The sequence below is a fragment of the Rousettus aegyptiacus genome, unplaced genomic scaffold (assembly GCF_014176215.1).
Source record: "Rousettus aegyptiacus isolate mRouAeg1 unplaced genomic scaffold, mRouAeg1.p scaffold_m13_p_7, whole genome shotgun sequence".
Classification (NCBI taxonomy): Eukaryota; Metazoa; Chordata; class Mammalia; order Chiroptera; family Pteropodidae; genus Rousettus; species Rousettus aegyptiacus.
In genome coordinates, this window is record NW_023416310.1 from 70,635,494 (window position 1) to 70,657,077 (window position 21,584).

The following is a 21,584-nucleotide window of genomic DNA, read 5'->3' on the forward strand; positions in this document are numbered from 1 at the left end:
TCTTAACTGGACCCCAGCTGGACTGCCGTCTGGCTGGTGCCCAGTCCACCTTGCACACGACTGCCAGTGATTTCTGGAAGGACCACAAGCCGGACCTGTTACTTTGGTGCTCTGAACCCCAGTGACCCCTCTGCACACAGGGGACCCCCAGCTGGTGGCATGGCCACAGGAAGCATGGTCGTCACCCCAAACACGGCCTCGCGGGGGACGGCATGGAGGGTCTTCCAGGCCTCACTGACCCTGCACAGTGCCCCCGGCCCTGGGCCCAGCCCCTCCTTGCTCACGGTGCTGTGCGCACGGCTGAGGCTTTGTCCCATGGCCACCAGGTCCCGGCCACTGGAGGTGGCCGAGTGCAGACGAGCCGTCCAAGGCCCACTAGAGCTCCGACCCGCCTTTGCCCCAGGACCGTCACGGCTGGGCCGAGCGGCGCCCTTCGCTGCCTAGGCCAGGCGAGTGGGCGCTTCTGCCACCCGCCCACGGAAGCAGGCCGCAGGGTGCGCAGCCTGTGTGAGCCTGCCCGGCGCGCCGGGGCAGCACCTCGAACTTCCCGTGTGTAGACTCACAATCTAAATGACCTAAATGACTAAGACAACTAGGCTTTTTGAAACGTCCACACCTTGAGGTGAATGGGTCTGAAGGGAACAGGCCGAGGGCCCAGCCCGGCCTCTGGGGCGCTGACCTAAGCCACCCCCGTCTGGCCGGGCTGGAGAGCTGCTTCAAGGAGGCACTAATTCCCTACTGCGAACAAGACCTGAGAACACCGAGCCCCCTGACTACACTGACCCGCACTGTTTTAAGAATTCTTCATGCTCCCGAACACACACCTAGCCCAAGTGAGTTAATTTTGCTCCCTCTTCAACCATTCAGACAGCGCCATCTGCCGCTGCTGTGTGTGTCTGTTGTGGATTTAAAACACGGCCCGCGGCCCACGCACCAGCTGGAACTCGCTCCTCCGGCTGAAGGCTTCTGTGATGCCCGAGTCCCTCCACAGGGCGCTCAGGGCGGGCACGTACAGCTGGAAGGTGGCCGGCTCCACGGGCAGCCCTGGGCTGTTCTCGAAGGCCATCAGCAGCATCCCGTGCTTTTCATTCTCGGAGTACTGCCAGGGAATGCCGAGCTTGTCTCGCGCGTCGACGAGGACCTTGGCGCCCTAGAAAACACAAGGAGCAGAAGGGATTGACTGTGTGCCCACGACGGGGCCTCGACAGGGAACAGCGGGGCGCCCACGGCCGCCACCTCCGCTGCCCGATTCGCTCCCTGCTCGGCCGGGCCTGGACGCCTGAACTCCTGGGCACGCGACTGATCGAAACGTGTGTACGCCCACCACGCGACAGGCCGGCCCTCGGCTGCTGAGCACTTGGAAGGGCTTCGGACAGGACACGACGGATGAGGAAGAAGCGGCAACCGCAGAACGAACGTTGGAAACGAGCCCGTCGGCGAGACGATGCCCGAAACCCCCGGGCCGACAACCTGGCAGCTCCGCGGTCCTGGGACGCAGCCGCGCGTCCCAAGTGGGCGGGGGCGGGGGACACAGACACAGGCGGCGGCCGTCAGGGCACAGGAGACTGCGACGTGACACGGACGGTGGCCGCCCGCCGGCACGGAGCCGGGGCCGCGGCCTAGACCTCGGGCACCACTGCTCGTGATGAGGCGGGTCTTCGTCCTTTGGCGTATTTCCTTGCTGTTACAAACAAAGCGAGCGTTTTCTGCCCTTTCCTACCTCATGAGCAGCGTCAGGGGGCTGGGGAAACGGCCCGCACTGGGCTGGCTGCAGGTGACGACGGCCTCCCTGGCAGCGAGGAGGGCTAGGGCTTCGTTCTCAGGCGAGCGCTTCGAAATGAGCGGCACAGCAGCACCTACGGGCGTCTCTGAGGCTGGGGAACACGCTGCACACTCTCTGGGGTGAGCAGGGAGCAGTGGGGGCCGAGCCGGAGGGGCCGCGCGGGCTGGCGGGGCCCGGATGGCGGCCCCAGCACAGACGGCAGCAGGACGTCACGGCCCACTGGCACTTCCTTAACAAGGTACATGACAGCGTCACTGGACCATAAGTCGCACCACATGCAACTTCCCTGTCGACAGTGGACAACTCGACGGCTGTCAGCCACAGCGTCCTGAAGAGCCCCCCCTCCGACGCCCGGGGTGGGGGTGGGCGGGGGGACAGCTCTGCCAGTGACGCCCACGACTCCGTCTCCACCTCGAGCCCCGGGTGGCGATGGTGCCTAAGAGAGGAGGTGACTCTCTCCAGACCAGGGCTGTCTGGTTAGGGACCATCAGTGACATGCCCAGTCCTGACCCAGACACCTGCCTGGTGCCCCCTCGGGGCACAGCGCCCAGCCGGGCACTCTGGGAAACACGATGTCACGAAGCTGTGTGTCATCCCCAGAAGCTCGGAATCTGGCTGGAGAGACAGACATGGGAACTGAAAACATCACTCCTCATTCACGACAGAAACTCAGAAAAACAGGAATAGGGAACTTCCTCAACCTGATGACAAATGGGGCCACAAAACTCCGGAGCCAACGGTGACAGCACCAGATGACGGTGCAGACGCAGATATTGATCTCTTGCGTCCCACTGGTGATGTAAAATGGTACAGCCACTCGGGAAAACAGTTTCTCAACTTCTTAAAAAATTAAACATACACGATCTCTCTCATACGGCCCGGCAATCGCACTCCTGGGCATTTATCCAGAGAAATGAAAATTTCTGTCCACACGAAAGCTCGTGCAGGGCTGCTCACGGCAGCTTCACGCACAACAGCCCTGGCCTGGGGACAACCCAGTCGCCCCTCAGCAGACACGCGGCTGAAGACGGCGCCCCACCGTGGACGGCGCTCGGCCAGGCACGGGGACCAGCTGCTGACCCGCGCAGCCACGCCTGACAAAGGCTCCCGAAAGGTCCCGGACCGCGGTTCCGGTCACAGACACCCCTGAAGGTCACAGACACCCCTGAAACAACGAGATTACAGAGGTGCGAACAAAGCAGGGGCCGCCGGGGGTGGGCGCAGTAGAGGGGGGCGGGGTGTGAGACTATGAAGGGGCGGCGTCGGGGGCCTCGGTGGGGGCAGAGCAGGCCTGTGTCTTCACTGCGGTGGTCCACGAATCCTCAGTGTGATAACGTGTCATAGGGCCACACGCACTGCACGGACGTCGGTGTCCTGGTTTTCGCGGTGCATTATAGCTACATGAACGGGTGATACCGCTCTGTGCTCTCTCTGCAAGGTCCTGTGCACCTACAGTTACTTGAAATAAAAGTTTTTAAACAGTTCAACTAGCGCTCATGGCGACGTATGTCCCAACAACGTGGTGTGGAAAACAAGGCCACCCAAGGCCACGGAAGAGCAAGCAGGAGGGAGAGGGTGGGGCGGGACACCCCGCCGGAAGCTTCCGAAGTGCCGGCTAACTTCACGTCAGGAACTATCCAGAAGGGAAATATGACAAACAAACCCTCAGCTCTCCTCCCCCTCCGCCCCCCATTCTCACCTCCCGGTCTTCCCGTCTCCCCACTTTCTCTGATGACATCGTGACAAACTCCCATCTGCCCAGAAGGGCAATATGTAAAGGTTCAAAAACCCAAGAAGAGAAAGACATTTCATCTTCTCCACATCATGCACAACAAAAAGTACATGAGCACAGGGAAGGTGGAGACTTCTCTGGGGAGGTTTTGGACTAAGAAAACCTTGGTGTGGATAGGAGAAAGCCTTCTCGCCTTCTCCCCGCCCCACCTGCCCCTTCAGGTAAGCGACCAGCCTGCCACCTGCGATGGCCCGCCCGCACAACTGGAATACACAAATCTGGTCCGACACTCAAGATAAGCTTCTCAGTGCTCTTATTACACATTAAAAAGTCCAGTGTCACAAGCAACACAGCTCACTTACAAGTTAAAACTGTTAAACTGAGCCTCTACTCCCCAGGGACGAAGGCGGGGACCCAAAGTGGACCGGGAAGACTGAGGGGCCGCTCACCCAGACGGCTTTCCCCAGTTTCTGGGTGACAGAGCTTTGGCTCAAAAGAACCGGTTTGTCCAAAGCTGCCTGTGTCCCTGCCGCGCGCTGCCACCCAGGCGAGGTGGGACCGATCCAAATTAACTTCCCCCAACGCGGAGACACCCAGCGTCACGAAGCGCCTCTCTTTAAAATTCTAGGGAATTGGTGAAGCCGAATTACACCGGTTAGCTGCGGTCTGTTTTACTGCATCTCGCTCATCGTGTTTGGAGGAAAAAAGCATTGGGAAAAAAGATGCCGCTCTTGCCCTCTTAAATTATTCTAGTCAAAATTCCTATGCCTACTTTGTTCCAAATGTACAAAACTGAGTCTTGGGAGGTTTCTGGTTTAGGACATCCGTTTAAGAATCTTCTTCCCTTTTAGAGAGAGCCTGAGGCCTTTGAACGTGTTTTATTTACTGTACTCCCGAAGAGCTGATAGTTACATATGTCACCATCATTATCTAGAATTGCTAATGTCTTATAAGTGAGATACAAATATAGCAGGCACAGTAGAATAAAAAAATAAAATAAAATAAATCTTGTCTCTATCCTGTTCCAACAAAAGACCAATTTCTTAAAACACAAAGCCCAAGAAAATCCTAAAATCCATACGTGCTCAAAAGAAAGAGGAATTAAGGCAGAAGACAGTTTATACAGGTCTTGTTAATGGCTAGAGGAAAAGCCCTTCTTCTGGTAACTGTTATTAAGTGTTAATTTTTTCACTAACCATGTATTTATTCAGTCACCCAAATCTACAGAGTTAAAGTCTTAAGCAGTTTGATGACTTCATCTCAACACTATGTAACACTTAAAACTGTTCAAAGAACACAATTTTAAGACAACTTATAAATCCAACAATTTAAACTTCTCGTCAAAGGAAAGATTCGCTGTCTGCTGGAGACGGAGATTTGGGGGGTTTTAGGTTTTACTGGATGGAGACCAGAAACTGCAAATCCCGTTATCTCCTTTCAAAATACATTTTGTTAGTTTAGCCCCTAATCAAACCAAAGTTCTTTAGATTAGTCATTCCTTACTAAATGTTCCCACAACAAATACTAAACCTAAGATACAAAATGTCAGTAGATCAAATTAGCTTTTTCTACAGAATGAACATTACATAACAACAACTTTAAGTTTTGCATGTCCACCCAATTAGGTAACAGCCTGTGTGCTTGGAAAGCTCGGGGTTTTGTTTTTAAACTCACTAGGCTGAGTTGTGTGCCTCTGGCCACTGTCCAAGTAACAGAAATGTGCCGGAAATGTAGACAGGACACGTTTAAGCTGGTGAGTGCAGCAGCAGAGGCGGAAGCTGCTCCTGGTTTGCCGCTGAGCCTGACGCGCAGGACACCTTCCAGGTCGGAGGTCGCGGAACGGGCTTCGGGCGCCGTTGAGGCCCGACAGGACCCGGGACGGCCCTGCCCCCGCCCGGCTTCCCCGTGAGCTTCCGGGGACAATGCGTTGTTTAATGGAGCAGGCCGCTCCTTGCGGTCACTTCTCTAGGAAAGTGTCCTGCCCGCAGCTGGACGGAGGCCCTGCCTCGTGCAGAGAGAGGTGCCAGCTAACGGGAAAAGCCAAAAGGCAGTAAACGTGGCGCCTGCGCTGGGAGCTGCAGTGAAATCACAGAACGGGGCGTCCGATGCGGAAGCCAGAGACAGACACCATGACCGGAGCGGCGAGGGGTGTCGTGGGACAGCCAGGAACGTCACCATGGGTGAGAGGAGCGGCTTCGGGCCAGGCCGAAGTGGGCTAAGAGTCCGGGAAGGTATTCAGTAAGAGGCGGGGACGCCCCACGGGCCCGGGGAGGAGCGTGACAGGGCCAGCGCTCCGCCTCCGGACTGGACGGTGGGACGGGCGGCCGCGTGGGAAGAGCCAGTGCAGGTGGGGAGGGCCGTCAGGAGGCGACCAAGGCTGTCACATGAGGAGATGACAGAGAGGAGACCCAAACTCAAGGGACCAGGGCCCCGTCGTGGGACAGTGACAGCGGAGAGGGTCCGCATGGCCCCAAGACCACCGGCCGGGAGGGGTGAGATCTGGGCACGTTTATGGCAAACGAAACCTCACGGGACAGTGGGAAACGCAAGGCCGAATCTGCAGGGAAAACCCGGCGCGGGAGGCGCGCGGCGGGGGCGGCCGGCGTCGCGAGCGCCTTTGGCTGCCGAGACGCGGCCGGCTGTGCCGCCAGTCACAGAAGGAAGGACCGCAGCAGCGGTCCGGACTCCTCCGAGCTCTCACTAGCACGCGAACATCCGCGCCGAGTTCCAGAAGCCGGCGGCCGGCAGACCGCAGGCGGCGCCTCGTGCGCCTCCGGGGCTCAGGCAAGCCCGCCGCCTACGCGGCCGGAGCCTCACGGCCACTATGAGCGACGGGAAGCCTTCCCGCTGCGTACAGAAAACACAAAGGAACTCGGGAGCACCAATATTATTCCCGGGGAAGACGATCCCACGCGCACCACGAACGGGAAACGTGGTGTGATGTGCTGATTCCGTGTTTTCAAAATTCCAGTCGGGACCCACACTGTGAAGCCATCGCGCGAGCGTTTAAAAAGTGAAACAGAATAGTAAATATCTGAATAAACGGGAAATGGCAAAGGTCAGTGTTTCATAGAATTCGCTTCAGTTAAAACAGATATCCGTCCACTTGGATGCCTGTGCACGTATGTGCACACGCGCGCACACACGCATGCATACACACGCGCACGCGCACACACGCACACACACGGGCTCCACGGCAGCGGCGCTGCCCCTGGGCCCGGCTCCCACAGCGTGTGCCGCAGGCCGCCCCTCCTCGTGCGCCCCCCGCCCCCCGTCTCACAGACCTGGTCTGAGTGCCATGAGTCCAACTAGCAAGGAGCTGAGTTTCAGGAAGAACTGACGGCGGAGTGGAAAGAGGCTGCGTGAGGACGTGTGGGAACACCGTGACATCGCCGTCCTCTGGGGACTCTGTCACTAGACTGTTTTGAGGAAACACGGTCTTGGCCACTGTCAGGGTCACCTGAACGGTGTGGGGCCCGGGAGCCACGCGCTGGGACGCACTGCCGGCCTGGCGGCACCGAGGCCAGCAGGTGGCTCCGCTCGCGAGGCCTGCGCTGACCTGTCTGGGGAGCGGGGGTGTGCGGCTCCTGGGGTGCCCCCGAGGTGCCCGAGAAGCCGTCCTCAGAAGACCCCACTGCTTCCAACTCGATCGCGCCTGAGCCTCGGCACGTGGTGGCGGATAAAGGCTCATAGGTCACAAATCGTGACCTTTCCACAGAGCCTTTAAAGTCTGACCTGGGTGTCGGACGCGCAGACGCAGACGAGCCCGGAAGTCACGCTCCCCGGAGGCCGCGAGGCTGTTCCGGGGCCGGGCGGGCGACGCGGCCTCACCGGTCTGAGTGCGCGCCGTGTGAACGGCGCTGCGCTAAGTGCTGCCACCCACCAGCTCACCCCATGCCTGACACTGCGAGGGGAGCAGCTACGGATGGGCAAACAGCTCAGTCACAGGGCCGGGTGCGACTCGGCGACTCCCCAGCTCGTGCTTTACTGTAAAGCTACACTCGCCACCTGTGGGTGGGTCCGGGGAGATGGAGGAGCCACGCAAGGCCGGAGGGGGACGCTGTCCTGTCCGCGGCCTGCTTCTCACACAGCTGAGAGCTGCCACTAGGGCCAGAGCCTGGCCTGCGTTGACGGTGAAGACTCGACATTTGTGGTAGTTTCTAGAACATTTTATTAAAGAACAGTGATTAAGTCTAGAAGTATGGTTTATGCTGGATGCCTGACTAAATTAGAGGAAATTTAAGGATTTCAGATCTTACTTGACGAACAGTCAGAAACCTTCACTCACATACGCCACCTTAGCAGCAAAGAGGACTCACTGTTCCGTCCCAGAGTGGCCCCCGGCCACCCGCGGCCGCCGAGGGGCGGAAGCGTGGCTGGCCAGGCTGAGAAGGGCTGGAGACAAGACCGCGTGGCAGAGCGAGCGTGGAAAACGAGACGGCCCTCATGCTGCTCCACGCCGGTTACATGGCTGACGTGCTGGGTACTGTGTGTCGCCGTCACACAGAGTCTTGCCCCCCGCACGTGTGGCCTCACTACGCTTCTGTCGCTCAGCACCGCGGTGTGGGGACGCGTCTTAAGAGGAAATGTCTCTTTCCAATTACAAAAACATTCTTAGTGTAGAAAATAGAAGAAACATAGAAATGCATAGAGAAGAAAATCAAAATCTCTTCAAAACGATCATGACCTACAAATAACTCGAGTTAACATCGTAGAATGTTATCTGTCTCATTCCTTACAGAAACTGTGCATTTTACAAATCTGTAGAAACATTTCTAGCGATCCATCGTCAACATTCCCCGGGTCACTAAGTGTTTCAGGACTGCGGGCTGTGTGATTGCCGTGCAGCATGGGGGCTTGCCACCCAGGCCGACCGCTGTGCTGAGGGCGTGGCCTGGGACCACGGCCAGGGGCCACGGGGGCGGGCACACCTGCAAGGCCCTGCCCACCCTCCTGGGGACACACTCTGAGAAGCTGAGAAGCTGGATTACGGACCTGCTGGGTCAAAATGCACATCTAAGGCTTCTGATGAAGTCCCTGAGTGCGCTCCAGAGAGGCTGCACCAATTCGCACATTTATACTCAGCAAGTTTTCATTTTCATTTCGTTTGCCCCAAGCTGATTTTTAAATTGGTTTGCCTGCTTCACTGAAATTGTCCCCCGATGATATATTTAACCAGTCATATCCTCAAACCACACCACTGAGAGACATCACCATGACTAGCAACTGAAAATGAAGTAACTTTAGTATATACGTATGCTACCGACAACCCAGAGTTAGAAAAACAGAAAATTAATAGACATTTGGCTTCTATACTTCAAAAGTTGTATATATTTTTTTCCTGTCCTATTAATAGTAAACTAAATAAATTAATGAACTAAACGAATGAGAAATAACTAAAATAATAAAGTAGCCACTAATAAAAAACACCTGAATCTCCCCAGCATGTTTAAATTTCCAGTCTCTCGCCTCCGCCAAGAGAACGAGGCTCACTCAACAGGTCCAACAAACCATTTCGCGTCAGGGCCTAGGGAAGACTGACAGCTGGTGGCCGGAGTTCTGGCGCTTCCGTGCGGAGTCTGCAGCTGGGGCAGGGGGCGGGGGGCGTGATCGCCCAGCCCCGCCTGGAAATGGAGACCCCTGCCACGGCGCGGCTCTGGGCCGCTGCGAGAGGGTCGCCCGGGACAACACTCGCCCGCCGGCCTCACGCCTCCCCCCGCCCCCCCCCCCCCCCCCCGGCACCCAGCGGACCGCGGGGCGGCGCCCGTCGCGTCCCTGAACTCCGTTTCCAGTCGGGTCTGCGGCACAGAGGATCGGGCGCAGCGGAGCCGGGAGCCGGTCGCCCCGCTCACGCGAGACGGAGGGGCCCTTCCTGCCCAGGCACGCGCCGCCAACCCCGGGTCAGCGCACCTGCCGCCCCGGGCTCCGGCCACTGCGCCAGGAGGCCACGAGGCCGTTCGGCACCCGTGTGCCGGATGGACGGGGGCGGCTGGGGGCAGGGGGGGCGTCTCTATGCCTGTTGGGCACTGGCGGAGAGCGGGGAGGCGGTCTCGGCGTCAGCGAGTTTCCTGCCACGCCCCACTTCCTGCTTTGCGCTCAAAGGGGACACGACGTGCCCAAACTCCACACGGAGCACGGGCTCTGCCACCCTCGTGCCTTTGCAGAACTTACTTCAGCGCCCTCTGCGAGTCACTGAGGCGGCCCCCAGAGACCAGCTTGCCCCCGGGGCCGCGGCTGCCTGCAGGGGGCGCTGGCGGGCCAGCGTTCCGGGGGTGTGGGGGACCAGCCTCACCCCCACGGGCCTGCAGGGAGAGGGAGTAACAGGGCGTGGCTGGCCAGCGACCACCCGGCCACCGCCATCCCACCCGGACTGCTGCACGTGTCCTGGCCAGTCTCATGTCCACACCGGTCCCCTTCCGTCCACCCTCAGTCAGCTCGCCCACAGCGCTCCTCTGTCCAAAGCCACCACGGTCTCGCTCTCAGCAGAAGGTCTGGCGTGTCCGGCCCTGTCACCTCTGACCTCGTCTCCCCTGCCCGTCCACTGCACTCACACGGCCTCCTCGCTTCTGCCTGGGGGCCTCTGTGCTGCCACGTCCTGATACCGTGAACCCCTCCCTCAGCCATACGCACCCCCCGCCCCCCCGATGCCGCCGAGTCTTTCCTCACACGTCAGCCTCTCAGCAAGGTCTTCCCTTGGCCATCTTGGCCAAAGTTACGGCCTTCTCCGACTCCATGGCCCCGGCTTGCTCTCCCTCTGGCGCAGGGCTGGCCGGCCAGCTGGCCTGCACGTCGCTCAGCTACCTTGTCCCCCGTCCCCCACTGGAACGCCAGGCCTGTGCGGGCAGGTCCTCGGCTGTTTTGCTCACTCCCATGTTCCCAGGGACCTGCACACAGTACGTGATCCACTTGCTGATGGGTCGCAGGCCTGGGTCTTAGGTCGGCCATCTGCTACACCGGGGGACAACCTTTTCTTTCTATCTCTCAGGCTGCAAGGACACCTGAAGGCACAGAGATTGCATCGGAACAATTGGATTTGCCTTGTACCAAAGCTGATCAGACAGCACACGGACCAGGGATCACTGTCATTTCGTTCCATCTTTCACTGGAAATCTAACATGAGGAACTGTTATTAAGGCTTATAACTCAATAGTGGCCCATGCTTTATTAGAAAACAACTTAGTTGTAGAATGGGTCCAGAAATCCCTTTTAAAACGACCTTTTCATGTGTCAGAGATAACAGCAAAGCCTGGTTACAGGAAGTTCGGCTGGAGAGGCAGCGCGACTCACCACGGCGAAGGGGCTGCCACGCGGACGCGGCTCTCCCTCCCACGCGCATCCCTCTCGGAGCGCCAGGTGCTCCTGTGGTGACTAAGAGGCGGTTCTTCAAAAGCACGCGGCGCCGAGAGCAGCCTTCCAGTGTCACACCTTCCCCGGCCAACGCACACCTTAAGTCCGGCCACTTCCTTGCAGGGCGTTCTGACATTAGAAAGGGATTAGCCCCAGAGGAAGGGGTCACTGTGGAAAAGCTCCATCTTTCAGGGTGATGGGGAAGTAATAATAAAAGCACCAAGGACAACCACCACCGCCACCGTCATTTCCTTTGGAGGGACATAGCTCAGGACGCTATTAACAACCACCACCGTAATGAAACCTGGATCCCAAGGACAGACGCCAGCCGTGGCGAGCAAGGCAACAGGGACAAAACGAAGCGGGGCCCAAGGAAGCTCTGGCTCGTGGGGGCAGAAGGGGACTTCCTGCCCAGTTGGCGGAGGAGCCGTCCTCGCCCACGGGCAGGAGACTGGAGTCGGAAAAAGCACCGGTTCACAGGACGCCCAGGCCCCTGGGCTGCGCGCGGGGTCTGGGGGTCAAGCCGCCACTTCTGATCCCGGAAGGGCAGGCTCGGCTCCGACCTGGGCAGGGCTGACCCTGGCCCGCGCTGGCCCCATAGCACGTGACTGGCAGGAGCGAGTCGCTGGGCTCGCGCCAACGTCCAGGGCAGATGCAAGTGCGACAGGGCAGGTAAGTGTCGTGCGGTGACCGTCACAGTAACCTTGACCGAGTGCCTGTCTACTGTGCAGACTCCCCAAGTGACGTCTGGCGGAGAGACCACTGCACGGCCTGCGCAGCTGACCGCCGTGGCCCCTGCCGACGGGCTCCTGGGGCCGGGGCGCCGGCGACCAGGACCTACTGGCCCGGGCCACACTGTTGCGGCACGCACTCGGGACCTGCAGCCGCTTCTCCAACGGCGCCCTCCGCGAAGGGGCAGGCGAAAAGTTAGCTGCTGCCACATCAGCCCGAGGGCAAGCTGACAGCTGCCGCATAAAGCACGGTGACTTTGGGCAGGGGGCCCCCCCGGAAAGCTCCCTGAGGACTGCAATCCTACGGCTCGCGGAGTGGCGGTGGGGGTCCTGAGTGCTGGACAGACGGCATCTGGACTGTCCCCACCAGACCCACAAATGGCCTCGGCCCTGTGGGCCGAGGACACCGTCTTCAGGAGTCAGGGAGGCCAGCACTTCCCGCGAGGCCCCGCGCCTTCTCCTCAACGCCACGAGCCGTCACTCGGGCCTCTTTCCTCGGCTCACGTCCTTCTTCCTTTAGAGCTACGAAGATGCACAGTCCTCAGACCTGCTGGAGCCTGAGCTCCGTGCTCCGGGGCCACCACGCTTAGGTCCTGCGTCTGCCCTCTGCTGACCCACTGGATGCACACGCATTTGTCAGGACCCCCGAAGTCCGTCGAGGCATCGGGGCAGCAGAGAGCGCGGGGCCTGCCCGAAACCTCTGCCCGTACCTGCTGCTGACGTCGGCCAGCAAGGCAGCTCGTCTGCCCCCGCACTGGGGTTAGGGCAGAGGCGGACACAAAACCAGAACTCTGCGCCCTTTACCACGTACCTGCTTCACCCCCGACAGCGACCTCCTGCTAGTCTGTTTGGTCTTCAAGCTCTGAGGAAACGAAGCTTGAAAATTGTATTTACCAGCTCTGACGGAACAGGACGCTGCAGGATAACGTGTTTTCTTTTTTCAGTTATTGACAAAACAGACGAGGCGACGCCCACAGCACAGGGACGGCTCCCGCCTAGGCCCCCTGCTGCCGCCACGCGCCCCTCCGCAGCGGCGGGCCCCAGCCGGCGAGGTCTGTTTGGGGTGGTGCCCAACACTGAGGGACACCCCGTCCACTGCAGGTGCAGCACTCGTGACAAGAGCCCCGCTGTGCCTGCTGCACCTCGAGAGGAAGCAGCTGGGGACGAGAGGACAGTCAGTCCAGGTGAGCGGCCGACGGGGGAAAAACGCATCAAGGGCGGGGACGAGTGCGGGGCGTGCGGGAGGGGCCGGCGCGGGGCGCGGGGGGGGGGGGCCTGGCCCCGGCACTGGGGACTCCGACCGGCTGGTGAGAAGAGCCTGAGACCCGAGGCCGAGGCCGCGGCTCCAAGACGGGAGTGGGGGCGAGGTCACCGCCGGGACGGGCCTGCCTCCCCCGGCCTCCCCCCGGCCAGCTCTGTCTCCGAGGACCCGGGACCTGCAGTAAAGACCACGGAGGGCCGCGGAATGAAGACCCCTCTCGGCGTCCACCGAGCTCACAGAGCCGGAGCCGCAGCCCAAGGCTTCCAGGATTTCTTTCGCAAAGGTGAAGTCTTCGTTCAAAAGTCACCTTCTCGGAGGCACCTTTCCTGACCACCCTAAGGCCACACATCTCCTCACTTCCCTTTCCTGCGTTTGTCACCGCCTGGAATTCACAGAATTTCAGAGCCGGCAGGAACTCTGAACGGGGCTGTGTCAAACCGCCCTCCAGATGTGAGTCCCTTATAAATAACAGCCCCTGCCCATGTCATTCGGCCTGCCTGTGACCCCAGCCGCAGACCCCATCGGCACCCTTCCCACACTCCCCCACGGTCCCCCGTGCTCACCTTTCCTGTGACAGTCACCATGTTACTGCTGGGGCCCAACACATAGTGGGCACGCGACACTACATGTGGGTGACAAGGAAGTCACGTCCGTTCTGTGGTAGCCTCTTCCGTCCAATTAAGCCCATACGTCGAAGTCACCAGGCACCGAGGATACGGCAGAGACCGCGACAGCGAGGACCCCTGCCCTCATGAAGCCTACATGCTGGGGAGCAGGCAGTCCAAACACGGGCCACCAGAAAGAACAGTGAGAGGGATCTGTCCTCACAGCAGCGGTCCCCAGCCTCTTTGGCACCAGGGCCCGGGGCTCCTATGAGCATCTAACGCCTGAGGACCAGAGGCGGAGCTGAGGCGGTGATGTTGGCTCTGGGGGCGGCTACGGATGCAGATGGAGCTTCGCTCGCTCGCCTGCCGCTCCCCTTCTGGTGTGCAGCGGGCCTGGTGGGTGGGGGGTGGTTCCCTAACAGACCAGGGACCGGTACGGTACCAACCCATGGCCCGGGGGGTTGAAGACCCCGCTCTAAAGGAGCAAAATCAGGGGAGGATCACGAGGGAGACCACTGAGACCACTGCAGCTCAGCTGCCAGGGAGGGCGGCCGAGGTGCCCGGAGCCGACGTCCAGGGCGGGGGCCAGGGGCACGCGCTCTCCCAGCGTGGGGAGCGAGGGCCCGAGCGCAGCAGCACCTGTGGAAACCCGGTGCGGACAAGCCCGAGGCTGGGGCGAGGCTGCCCCTCAGCCGTCAGTGCAGGGCTGCGGTTTCTCCTCAGCTACTGTCTGAGAGGATCAAGAGGTATCATTTAGGAATGGGAGAAATAAGTCATTTTATCAGACAATCTTGAATGTTTGACAGGTCTCTCACATACAGTGGTTACTGCAGTTAATATACTGTATCGTGTGTCTGAAAACTGCTAACACAGGAGATCTTAAGGGTTTTCGTTGCAGAAAAGAAACTTTGTAACTATGGATGGATGTTAACCACACTTAAACAAATACTGAATCATCACATTGTGTCTGAAACTAACACAGTGTTATGTCAATTATACCTCGATAAAAAAGAAAAAGGAAAGTTTGCCAAAGCAGACTCAGACACAGCCCACTTGGGAGTGTGGCTTTTTTGGATTATTAAATAGGTACGCAAGCGAGGCGTTTTCAGATTTTTCCAGTCGGCCAAAATAACAAAGCGGAGACTGCACGTGCCCAGGTCATTGTAAGGTGGCGGCGGCAGCCGGGGAGAGCAGGTGCAGGCGGGCAGGCTCGAAGCTCCCGCAATCGCCCGTACTCTGAGGTCGCGGGAGCCCCGCACCGGGGAGGCAGCCTGTGATGCGGCCTGACTCGGGGGACGGCGAAGCCTCTGCACAGCATCATGGGTCTAAACTGAGCTGCCGCCTTATCACAGAGCATGCTACAAGTGTGTCCCAGGCCACCCTCATCCCACCACCCAGAGCGGAACCAGGGACAGGCTCTCGGCGGCTCAGGGCTGGAGGGGCGGGACGGCGAACTAAGACACAAAAGCCAGACACTCCCGCCTCCTGGTTTTGCCTGGCCTGTGACCTAAGGATGGTTCCTAGAGATGAATGTTTGCATTTGAGTCCATGGTACGAACACTGACTTTGAACCCCAATTAAGTGAAACGTCATCCTCTGCAAAGAATGCCACTCTGTCCAGAGACCACTGCGGCACAGAATGCTGGAGGGTCGGCCCCCACATCCACGGGCTCCGTGTCCCCCGGCCCCCGACTGCAGGTCAGAACTACATGCAAACGCTGCTGCGGAAGGCTGAGCCCTAAGCAACATAGCGTAGCACCTGCGCCCGTGGCCCTGACGGATCAGGTGCTGTGGGCGCCCAGACGTGGTTTAGACGTGCGGAGGATGTGTGAGTCACACGCGGACCCACATATGGGGGACATGGCCATCCGCGATCTGGGTACCCGGGGAGGGGCAGGAAGCAACCCCTGCGGATACCAAGGGACGACTGTACTCAGCTGCCATGATTACACTTTGAATTTTATTGACAAGGACCTCACGGAGACGTGTTCTTCTCCTGTACCGCGGGCACTCAGTCATGCCCGCACAGGGCCTGTGCTCCCATTCCGGCCTTTGCAGAAGCTCTGCCGACGCCAGGCCCCTGGCTTCTTGGCCCCGAGATGAGTTTATCTGCTGTTGAGAACCCTGGCGAGCGAGTCACAGAGCCCCTCTCCGCAGACCAGTGCTTCTCAGCCTTGGCTGTGGTCTGAATCACCTGGGGAGTGTTAAACACCCCAACACCAGGCTGCACCGCAGACCATGGAACCGGGGTCTCGGGGCTGGGCCCGCTGGCCAGGCCGGGAGGGGTAGCGGCTGGCGGGGAAGGGAGCGACCGTGGGTTCCGTACGGTTCCGGGCCCACGGCCCACCCACCCCTGGGCCGCTTCTCCTTCGCTGGCCGTGCTTCCTACCTGTGCGGCTTGTCTGCGGGGCCGTGCTGACCCTGGGGAGACTGCCCGCCCGCCCCTCCACCAGCCCGCCAGTCCCGAGGCCGCACCTGGACCTGCCCCTCTCTCTGGCTTTCACGCGCCAGGTGGCCGGACTGCTCTGCCCAGGCACCCAGGGCCGGCCCTGGGCAGCCTGGCTCCGCACGGTCCGACCCCGGGCTGCCCGCCGGCTCCTTCCCACGAAGCACCAGAGGCCCCGCCCCGTCTCTCGGGCCAGCGGGGCAAACCCCCTCCTCCGTGACAGTCACCCGCGTCCGTGCATCTCACCACTCCCGGTTAAAGCCCGTCCCGGCACGGTGCCCGTGACGCCTGCCCGCGCACACAGTGCGTCCCCGTGGGGCGTCTGCTCACACACACGCGGTGACTTTTCTGCCCCGGCACAGGACTCGGGTTTCTGGTTCCTGCAACAGCGCTGTTAACTGGGCCGTCCCGTGAGAGGCACTACCAGGAAGCCGCGGCCGCGCACAGCCGACCCCGCGACCCCGCACCCACGTGCGCTCCGGAGAAGCCTGAACACAGCACCCGGCGGCCGCCGAGGGCACAGAAAACCACCGAAGCCGGAGTCGGCCCAGGCAGATCGCAAAGCCTGGGGACCAGCGTGAAGGCTGAAATGAGCAGACCAGGCCTCCCCGCGCCCGCAGAAGTCGTTCTCGAGAACATGTGAAACAGATGTGCTGACCATGGGCACACGCGTGGGGGGTAAAGGAACCCACACAGGCTGAGTGCGCAGCGAATCGCGACGGTGCTGCCCGGGGAGGAAGCCGTCAGCGACAACGAACCCGGAGCTGGCAGTGCGCGAACCCTGGCTGTGCGCGGACACGGCCGACGAGCGGCAACTCGTCCAGCGCGTGGATAACCACTCCCATTTCAGAGACGGGAAACCGAGGCCGGCAAGGTGACAAAGCCCGACCTCCAACGCTCCCTTCCCACTGGACGGCGCCACCGCTGCCCCCCGGGCATGCCCCGCTCACTCCGGCCCGCGCCCCGCTGGCCAGCCCTGTCCACGTCCCCACTCGGGGCGCAGAGCGGGCCTCTGGAAACGTACGTAGGATCCCTCCACTTCCCTACGAAAGCTTCCCAATGGCTTCCCGTCGCCGCCAGTTTCCGAGCGCGGCCCGCGGGACTCTGGTGACGCTCCATCCCTGCCGCCCCCGCCTTCGGTGACTCCCTCGCTCGCTCAGCTCTATGCACACTGGCCCTTCTGCTGACCCTGTGACCCCCGCACCCCACACTCCTGGGCTTCCGCAGCACGGTCCCCCCTGCCCGGGGCACTCTCCCCAGAAGTCAGCGTGCTCTGCTCCCTCCGCGAGTCTCTGCCAGCCGCTTGGTTTCCGGACCTGCTCCCGCCAGCCCGCTGCGACCTCCTGGTCAGCTGACCAGCATGGCCTCTTACAACATGAGAGAGACGAATCGTGGCCACATCTCAGCACAGAGAAAATTCCGTGGGGATTGCTCGCCTCCTACAAAAATGTTATCTGAGTGAAAGATGCTAATCAATGATTTTCTGACTAGTGCTCTGCTCATTATAGGTTTAAGAAATTTTGTGAAGATTCTCAGATTACGGATGTTCCAGCAAGAAGGGCCAGGAGACACGATCAGTCTGCTCACTGGCCTGGCCGCAGAGAAGCCGCTTGGTGCCCGTGGCCCGGGGCTGCCCGGTGCAGGAAGGGCGCGGGAAGGAAGCCCCCGGCGCCCCGGCAGGACTTCGGGAGCCAGCGTGGCAGTGTGGGGACAGAGTGGGGACACAGACAGCAGACAGCAACCATCAGACCATGTGTTTCCAGTTACAAGAAGAACGAACAGAGACCTGCTTTTATTGGCCAATCGTGAACCTCCCAAATTCTATGAATGACTCTATATGAGGAAACAGGCTGTAGCTCCCCGCAAACTGACTGGGTGGCCCCAGACGGAACCGCGCACCTCTGAAGTCTCCCGGCGGGTGACAGCCGCTCCCCCCGGCACCCTGTTTGCTGAGGCCTCTGCCCCGCGCCCCCCTCCCGCTTAGCCAGGGAGCTCGGCACGACCGCAGGCGGGCTGCCCTCCCCACGGCACGTCCCCCAGCACGGGGCTGGGCCGGGAAGCGGGAGGTCAGACCGCCTCCCACCCAGCACTAGCCTGAGTCCGTGTCACTGAACCGGGAAAAATGTTTTGTTTATGAGATCATCAAAATTAGAATTTGGTTTGAGTTCTTTCAGCCATTCTCCTCTAAAAGTACTTATTCACACATCCAGCGGATACAGACGCCTACTACGCGCCGGCGGCGTGCCCGGGACGGGTCCCTTGACGCCCGCCCGGGCCACGCGGGAGTGTGCACGCGCGTGAACGCGGGAGGCGCAGCGAGCGCCTCGACGCCGTCCCAGACCCGGCTGAGCGCCGCCGCCGGGCGCGCGGCATTCCCGCCGTCTGCGACACTTCGCCGGGCCCTGCGGGCGCGGGCTGCTCCCGGCAGCCGCGCTCCTCTGGGACGCCCTCCTTTGGAGGTGCTTCCCCTGTGCCACCTCCCGGCTTCACTGGGGCGAGACCCGCAGAACTCGATGACGACCCTGCTTCCTGAACTGGCACGGCGAGTGTCCAGTGACCAAGGGTGGCGACCTGCACCATGGGCCCGGGCCTGGCACGCTCCCCCTCAGAAAGGCGGAAGACAGTGACCCGCAAAGGGGTCAAAGAAAATGAACGTTCTCGACCCCCTCGGCCCCCGGAGGGCCAGTAAAACCAGCCCTGAGGGTGCCGACCAGACAGATGCCCCACGAGGGGTCACGGAGACCCCTGCGCCCACCCCGACCTCACGTTCACTGGCCTTCAGCACGGTTTAAGGGATGAGAAATAGGAAGTCCTTCAGGAACACCGCAGTAGTCACCAGCCACCACCGTGGCCTTGGAGAAAGGACCTTTAACTTCTGGTCGCTAGTCACACATCATTTGTGACACAGAGAGTCGGGTCTGAGTCACCTACGGCGGGCTTTGTCGGATGGGCCTTTTCCACACTTCCCGGCCCATGCGGCCCCGCACCGGGCCCAGGACCGGGGGACCCCCACCTAGCACGTGCGAAACACAAGTAAACCCAAGGGATCTGCCTCGCCACACCACAGAGGCAAGAGCGCAGCGCCTGCAGAAAGGGCCCCCTGCCCGCCCGAGGTCCTGGCAGCCGGGGGGTCAGGGCGTGTCCCGAGGCCACGTGTCCCCGGAGCTGGAGGCGAGAACTTCTTGCTGGCTCGGGGACCCGCACCTGGGGACGGGGAGGGGAGCAGAGGCTACAGCAAAGAAGTGAGGACCTCAAAGAAGGGGACAATCGTTCTTCGGGTCCTTAATCACGCTAATGATAAACCTCTGCAAATTTAGAAAAACAAAACTGTTTTGGAAGAGGCCCAGTTACCAGCGGAATTAGAGCGACCCATTCGGCAGGCTTTAGGGAAAAGCTGTTCCGAGGCGGAGCACAGAGAAAACCAAGACGAAACGCTGGACTTCAAAGGACCCTGCACTCCAGCAGGCTAGACACACAAAACTGAGTGACAGATAGGAGATTCTAACGAATTTGTAAACACAATACAGTACGACCTCTATGTGATGTCTATAAAATGCGATGCAAAGGATCGATTTGACAGAACGACGAGCAAGCAGTAAGACTATGTAAAGAAGGACACAAAGTTTTCACAAGTTTTTATTTTCTATAATTAATATGCATTCTAGAAAAATAGAAGAAAGCAAAAATAAATCCCCTCTAATTAGACATAAAACTCATTATGTTTCAGTGAGAGCCATTATTCTGCCCCCACCACAATGTTATGTTTTATACTCAGATGCTGAACCCTAAAATAGAGCCCGTTTTTTCAGTTAAACGCATCACAACCATCTTCCATGTCTCAAAAGCCAGAACCTTCGACACGTTTCCGGGATCTGAGCACTTCTCAGGGCCTCCACGCCTAACACTCTGGTCTCCCTCGGGTGGTGGCGGAGGCTGTCTCTCGTCTGCTGAAAGCTCTCCGGGGGAGCCCAGGGGCCGCTTGCCTCCGCCCGTCCCCGTGGCGCCCGCCCTGGCTCCCGGCCGCCACGCTGGTTTCTAACAGGCGGCGTCGCCTCTGTGGGGCAGGCTTGCTGGCACCTGCACGGCCCCACTACACCAGCCCTCCAGCTCCTCGCCCGCCCCCCTCCCCCGCCTCTGTCTCTCCCACCGCGTCTGGCATGTCAGAGAGGGTCCCCACGCTAGCGCGTCAGCTCTGGGAGGACGGGGACGGAGCTCGGCAGCTTTCACGGAGGCGCCCTAAGCACTGGACACGCAGCAGGTGCCGGGGAACTGCGGCCAAGGAGCGGCCCTGTCGTGCCCTCCGTCCTTCACCGCCACTTGGCCCAGGCCCCTTCACGAGCCACGCGGCGGTGCCTGTCCTCGCTGGCCAAAGCGGCACAGCCGTCCCCAGGGGGCTCGTCAGTGATGCAGAGTCCCAAGCCCCGCTCCCGCCTACCAAACTGGAACCTGTGTTCGTACAGGGGCCAGGTGGCTCCCCGCACTGTGTACAGACGGGCGGGCAACGCTGCTGAGGACGTGGCGGAGATGGCGAGATGGCGCGGCTGCCCGGGGAACCCCTGGCCGCCTCGCCCCGCTCAGAGCGGACGCCGTCCCAGGCCGCTCCCCAGCGGCGAGAACGCGCTCATGGGCGTGCGCACGCGCATGTTCAAGCAGCACCGAACGCGACAGCCAAAAGGTGGACGTGACCCAAACGCTCACCGTCAGCCGCGTGGACAAGCACACGGGTCCACGCGCAGGACGGAGCACTCTGCAGTCACAGACGTGCTGCGGGCGGGCCCCGTGAGCGTCACGTTAGCGATGAAAAGACAAGCCACGGACCGGGAAGAAATCACTGCAAAACACACACAATAACGCGCCTCCGCCCCCAATTTACGAAGAACCCGTACAACTCAACAATAAGAAAATAAACGGCCAAAGCAAATGATGGGCAGAAGGTCTGAACCTCACCAAAGATACACAGATGGCAAACACCACATGAAAAATACTGTCACGGGGGAAATGCAAATTAAACGATGACGCGGCGCGGCACTCACTACGCACGGCAGAAATCCACACGCCGACGGCAGTCCCGAAGCGGGGCTGGTGGGCGGCAACGCGGTGCGGCCACCGCGGAAGACTAAACCCTTACCCCGTGATCCAGCAACCGCGCTCCTCGGAATTCACCCAGATGAGCCGGAAAGGACAGCCACACAGACGCACCCACGCGTCTCGAGCAGCTGCATCCGCAACTGCCGCCACTTGAAGGCCACGCGGACGCCCTCCCACGGGTGAGTGGAGGGACCGGCCGCGGCCCATCCAGACCCTGAACAGTGCCCGGCACTGAAGGGAAAGGAGCTGTCGAGCCGCGAGGAAACACGGGAACCTCGAACGCGTGTCACTGCTCGACAGATGCCGCTCTTCACGGGCCCCTGCCACCTGCATGACGCCGGCTCTGCGGCGTTCTGGAAAAAGCCAGCCTCGGAGGAGTAGAAGACGGGTGGCTGCCGGGGGTCAGGGGAAAGGGGGGCTGAAGAGGTGGGGCGCGGGGGACTTTCAGTCGGGAAACCATGGGGGACACGTGTCGAGACGCACAGAACTGTGAACACCAAGAGGGAACCCGATGTAAACCACGGACGATCACGATGAAACGGTGTCATACCAATGGTGACTGCGCTCGATTCCTAAGCTGGCGTTTCCATA

General features: G+C 60.3%; 1 protein-coding gene across 2 annotated transcripts in view; it reads right to left on the reverse strand.

The window, feature by feature from the left end:
* The window catches only part of GNA12 (G protein subunit alpha 12), a 50,244-nt gene that overhangs the window by 13,983 nt on the left and 14,677 nt on the right, over nucleotides 1-21,584 (reverse strand). The window contains exon 2 of one of the 2 annotated variants that reach the window (XM_016166098.2): nucleotides 935-1,150. The exons of the other annotated variant lie outside the window; for it this stretch is intronic. Coding sequence (XP_016021584.2) covers nucleotides 935-1,150 — 216 coding nt within the window. The remainder of the gene's footprint in view (nucleotides 1-934; nucleotides 1,151-21,584) is intronic. 2 annotated transcript variants of the gene reach the window in all.